This window comes from Leishmania braziliensis, chromosome 21 (genome assembly GCF_000002845.2).
Source record: "Leishmania braziliensis MHOM/BR/75/M2904 complete genome, chromosome 21".
NCBI classification, from domain to species: Eukaryota; Euglenozoa; class Kinetoplastea; order Trypanosomatida; family Trypanosomatidae; genus Leishmania; species Leishmania braziliensis.
In genome coordinates, this window is record NC_009313.2 from 585735 (window position 1) to 591930 (window position 6196).

Genomic DNA, 6196 nt, shown 5'->3' on the forward strand with positions numbered 1-6196 from the left:
AGAGAGAACGAGCCACTGAGGGTGAATTGAGGCAAAAAGGGCAGGCAAAAGAGGGCGTTGTCGCCTGCGAGACGGCAGTGCATACAAACACACACGCGAATGCGCTGTGCAATGCAGTACGATACGATACGATACGACACACACACACACACACACACACACTCTCCTCCCCAATAACGATAAACTACGCTGTGGGCAATGACACACAAACACAGACGCACACGTGCGCATGCACCTCCTACTGCAAGAAGCAAAGCAACAGTCGATCATCGAACGGCTAGGTTTGGCCATCAACTGGGAGGGAGGGGGAGGGGTAAGAGAGTCTGTGCACCGAGCGAAGAAACGGTAGGCGAGAGTGGTCGAATCAGAGCTGCAGCCCCTGTGGCACGTGCAATCGATCTGAAGACGACGACGTCGAGCTCTGCTGGTTTGCCTCATCAGCGGCCGCGACTTCCATCGCCGCCGCCTCCTCGGCCTCCTCAGCCCTCTCCAGCAGTGCCACTAACATGTCCGCGTTCACCATGAAGAAGTAAACACTGGCAAACACACCCGTCCACCAAAGCGTCTGCAGTCGCCCACTGCGGTACTGCTGTTCCACTTCCTTCGCCACGACCACATTCGGGTCCACCTCTGCTGCCGCCTCGCGCGGCTTCAGGCAGTACGCCCCGCTGTCTGCCTCAAAGAACTGGTGATGCACCCGCTCCACGTACTCGAGAAGTGCTGGGCATGCATCCTGCACCCGTCGCTGGTGGACCCTGACGCCCGCGGAGGCCTCACTTAGATCGGCGTGTACGAAGCTCGACGCGGCAGCGTACACGAGCGCATCGACATGCGTTGGCCGTGAGGTGCCTAAAAAGAACATGTCGTCTGTTGTGACACTCGCTGAGACCGTGGCCTTCCGTAAAGATTCCAGCACGGCAAAGGCCTTGTCCACTTCCCTGCTCACCTCCTTGAGCTTGGAGAGGGCCGTCAAGGAAAGCTTCCCATCCGGCACCTCGGCAGCGGGGGTGCCGGAGTAAAAGAACGGGTTCGCCCTCAAAATGTGCTCGCGATACGTGCCCCGTATCCCCTCCCAGAAGCTCGCCACTTTGGGCTCGACGCTCTTGCGCATCGTCGCCTTGTAGAGAGCAGGGTCAAAGTGGGTGAAGAAGAGAAAGGCAGGAAAGAGACACTGCACCGTCAGTACTTCGACGCACAGGACCGTTGCAGCACAGGTGCTTGGCACGGGCTCAAAGGCACCCTCACTACCAATACGCTTGAGACAACGCATCAGACCCGCACACACCTCCGACCTCTGGTTGGCTGCCCCGGTGCTGTTAGTCGCGGCAGCTGCAGAGGACAAAGGAGCTGCCGGCGATATTGTCAGGGAAAGGTCTCCAAGCCGAGCGTCGGCGCGGCTGCAGCGCACTTCCGCAAAGCGCAACATCGTCTCCACGGCGAGGGCGTTTGGATCCGCAGTGGGCAACGCGAGGGCTGCTGGATACCGGGCAAACACTGTTGCCGGTGCCGCCGCCGCCGCAGTCGGTGGCATAGTGGAGGTCTTCGCGATGGGGGAGGGAAAAGAAAGAGGACTGTCGGAGGATATATAATCGGCACAAAGACGTCCCAGGAGAGCGAGAGAAGAGAAGAGAAGAGGGGGGCAGAGAACGTATGTTGGAGAGAACGTGGGTGCAGTTGGCCACCATTGGCGGCTTCTCCTCCTCGTAGCAGGAGGTTCAGATTCAGAGACAGGAATACATGCATCAAAGCACATTGAATGGGTCCTTTCTCTTGATTAGAAAGCACGCGTGAAGATCTGTGTAGCAAGAAGAATCACTGGAAAGAGGGCGGTAAAGCACCGCTTGACACCCGCACAGGCAGGCATGAACACATGCGCACATCATGACTCACCTACGCTAAGCGACTGAGAGGAGGAAAGATGAGGAGGGCCCGTCGCGGTTGCACACACGCAGGTTGCTTGAAGACTCTGTATGCACATGTACGTCAGTGCCTGTGCGTGTGGTGGGTGGGTGGGGCACAGCAGATCCCCATCTCCCGGCCCATTCACGCCTTGACGATGTAGACAACTTCCGCTCTTTCCCGCTTGCCTTGTGTTTTTATGCTTTGCGCGTGTGCTCGGGTCTTACAGGCGACGCTTTGGGGTACTTTTTTTATTCCTTAAAGGCCAAGCAAAGGCAAAAGATGAGAGAGGGGCAGTGGGAAGGCACCGCGTGCCCTCCTCTCCCCCCTCTTCTTCCTCCTCCTCCCCTCCGATGGCGCAGGTAGAAATACGCCCGGGCCCTGCCTTTCCGCGCGCGCGCGCAGAGAGAGAGAGAGAAAGGGAAGCGAAGACACAGCCAACTGAAAAGAAAACCCAGAAACACACCAACGATGGCACACACATACACACACACGCACACGCACGCACGCTTAGCGAGAGGAAGAGGGGGAGTAAACGGTAAGCACGAAGGTAACAACAAAAGAAAGGACGACTTCAGCGAGTTGGAACAACCATGCCGCCTACACACAACAGAGCTACATGGCGAGAACAACCATGCCAACACCCCCTCGCTCACCCACCCACGCACCCACACACCCACGCACTCACACACACACACACACACACACACACACAGACGCTGAGAGGGAGGAAAAGAGAAAAAAGAGAGGAAATATGGACAAGGGAAGAGGCGGTGGGGGTCGTTTACATTAACAACGTAAGACAGCAACTGCGATAAGCGGCAGAACAAACAGGCAGGCGAGTGGGGGGAGAGGAGGGGAGGAGGAGGAGGGGGTGTTGATGATCGTTAAGGGGATGCAGAGGGAGAGAGGGGCACAGGAAAACGTATGAGTGAGGTGAAGGAGAGACACCACAGCACTAAACCGAAAGACAAGCTCCAAAGGTGTAACTTTTTTCCCCTCACCGCGTTATTCTGACATGAGTTAATCGACAACTATGCGCACGCACACACAACCACAGTTCACGTGCTTCGGTTGCACTACGCGGCTATGCCAAGGAACCCGGTCTGGCAACATTGCTCCGTGTCGTTTAGGTCCATTTTGCAATGCCACTGCAACAGGAGTGCAGCCTAGGCTTAGCACGACGCTCAACGTCACTGCGCAGCAGTGAAAGCAGCAGAGTAGTTTGGTGGGTGCAAATTCTTGTTGAACTGCCAACAAGAATTTGTGGTGAGCTGGTACTCGCGTGATCATCACTGCATGCCTCTTGGGCACTGCGCCAGCCCAGACCTCTCCACCGAGACCACGAGCCCGCAACCGTACCTGAGGGCAGGCTGCCTGGCTTCCTCGCACAGTGCAGGTGCTGGTGCCTGATACCACGTGCTGAGGCGGCCGGCATCACCGTGATGCAGGCAAAGCAAAACTAAAAAAAAAAGAGTAGTTATGAAGACAGCGAGAGAGAAGGGGGGGGGGGCGGAGAAGGAGTTGTGCACTCTCGCACAAGCCCACGAGACACAACATACGAACGAGGAAGCAGTGAGGAAGGGCAACAGAGAGCAAGACGCAAAGAAGCGCTTTACCAATCGGCGCAAACAAGAGAAAGGGAGCAGGTGTGCATGAATCACTTGTTACGCAGAGAGAGAGCCGCAAGCACAGGTACACCAGCCACACAACACCAATATATAAAAAGGCACAGGAGCTGAGAGAGCGAGCGAAGGTCCCTTCATAACCTCGACCAACATGAGGACAGAGAGAGAGAAAGGAAGAGGAAAGACGACAACGAGTGGCAAGAAGGGGGCGGAGACGAAGCGATCCGGTGAGAACCACAGCAATGACAGAAACTACACACAGACACAACAAGACTGCCAACGAAGAAGACTTGGCGATGGTAATCATACACACCGAATGCAAGCATGCTGCTGAGGTGATGAGGTGACGGTGGCAGGAGGTGTGCCTTTCACCGCCGAATAAGAGGGTGACAGACGCTGACCTCAACCACACACACACAAACTGAGAGAGAGAAATAGGCATACATATATACACAGACATGCACATACGCACACACGCACGTCACTCGGACATGAAACGCACGTGGAAAGAGCATAACAGAACGAAGACGAAAATGAGAGTGTAAAGGCAAATAACGAAGGAAAACAAGGAGTGAGGGATGGTGAATCACTTTTTCAGCGGTGGTGACAGAGGAGGGGGGGGGGCGATGACAGAATATCAACACAGCGAACGTACATAAACAACGGACACAAACAACCGGCCCAAAACATACACGCACGTACAGGCAGCGCACAAAAAAGTGTACTCGGGCTCGCAGAGGTACATGATGTGAATTGATGAACATGAATCAGCAGAATTAAAGAGAGACTGTGAAAACATCTACGAGAGAGAGAGAGAGAGACTGGCCAACAAACACAAACGCGAAACGAGAAATGGTGCGATGGCACTGTAACTGAAAACGAACGAACACCGACGTCGAGAAGGAGTGAACGCCACACAGACACACACACACACACACACCGAAGCTTCTATACAGAGGAAGATAAAACAGAGCGGGAAAAAAGGGGACACACATTCGCATGCGCCCGTTTACCCGTTTTGCAGGGACAAAAATGCGGAAAGGGGCGCCCTGGGGAAAGTAGAGCCTCCCCCCCCCTCCGGAGGGGGGGGGGGGAGGGGGGTGACAGACGATCATACATCAAGGCCTAGAGAAGGCGGGAAGAAAAGGAGAAAAGGGGGGGGGGGGGGAAGCGCTTGGGAAAGGAGGAGAATAGGGCGGGGCGGCTAATACTTACCCACAAAGGTCACTCCTCCCCCTCCCTCCACATACACACAGACGCGCGGGATGCAAACTTGCACTGAAGCATCAGGAGGATCAGAGAGAAAATGAAAGGCCGGAGAAAAGGGCAAGGGAAGCATCAAGCACCGACAGTCCCCCTCTTCTCCCCTTTATCCGCCAGCCCGTCCCTCAGCCAGCCCTGCGCCCGTGACGCTGCGGGTCGCACGAAAAGACAAAAGAGAGGGGGAGGGGGGAGCGGTGCGTGGGCGTGGGTGTGTGCGTGTGCATGAATGTGTGGGCACCTATTGGTGTGCCTTCACGCGTGTCTGCGCCTCCATGTTTCTTGCCCACTCAGCTTTCCTTGGAGGCGCTTGCAGCTCCTTCTAATAACGAGAGAGAGAGAGAGAGAGCAACCTTTGACCAAGAACGAACGAACGAAACGGCGAGGAGGGGGGAATCCAGTTTCATTTAATTATTCACCGACGGCTGTCCTCTTCCGCCCCTCTCCCCCCTTCTTTACATCAGCGTAGCCTAATGTACGCCCACTGGTGTATAAGGGGGAACACCTGTTGGGAACGTGTGTGCCTGCCGTGCGTGAGAGCTCGAGTGCTGGGGTGCTCTCTCCACCCCTCTTGCATCCCTTGTCTGTTTAACTGTACATGATGACGACTCTGCTCACGCTCACGTTGATACAGGCACACACACACACAAGAAAAGCAAATGGAGGAGAGACAAAGCATGTGCGCGAGAGACACACCACCCCTTCCCGGGCTCTCTTTTCTTCTTCACATTTCTTCCACCGCACATGAGGGTGCTCGTGCGTTACACACACACTCTCTCTGCCGGTTCCTTTCACTCCCTCTTCCCGGCTGCAGAAACGTCGCACGGAAAAACTTCTCTCGATCCACCCCGTGACAGTGGAGAGTAAGGAGGGAGAAAGTGCGACGAGTGTCTGCCACAGAGAACGAGATGAAGAAGATGAGCAACAGCAGCAGCAAGGAGAGAGTGTGTGTGCGTGTGGGAGAGGAGGGAGGCGAACACCTTCCTCCCGGTATGTATTGCCTCTCTCTCTCTGGTGTAATCGATATCGTTCTCTCTTAGCGCTTGGCTTGCATACGAGAGAGGCAAATAAACCACCACAGAAAAAAAGGCGGATGGAAGAGAACGGGGGTAGGGGGGAGGAGAGAACAGTCGTGGACACCAGCGCATACGAAGCCGGCCTAGACAACCACCCGACCGGTCGACCGCAACATGGCGACAACAACAACACGCGAGCGTGAGGAAAAAGAAAGGAGAGAAGTCAAGAATGCGAAGCGCGTCCCAAGGAAAGAGAGAGAGAGAGAGAGAGAGACGAAAACCATAAAGAGAGAGAGACAATCACGAGCAACACGCGCACAACGGTGACGACCAGCGTAGTGAGCGTGTACGAGCGCCTACGGAGGTGAGCGACGTGGAAAGTGACAAGCACGT

The 6196-nt window shown here is 55.5% G+C and overlaps 1 protein-coding gene across 1 annotated transcript; it reads right to left on the minus strand.

Annotated features, from left to right (window-relative positions):
* Positions 1 to 364: 364 nt before the first annotated feature.
* LBRM_21_1720 (conserved hypothetical protein) lies at positions 365 to 1270 on the minus strand (the record flags this gene model as incomplete). The annotated part of the gene is made up of 1 exon (XM_001564824.1): positions 365 to 1270. One exon carries the CDS (start codon positions 1268 to 1270, stop codon positions 365 to 367), a length of 906 nt encoding a protein of 301 aa, XP_001564874.1.
* Between the last annotated feature and the right edge of the window lie 4926 nt (positions 1271 to 6196).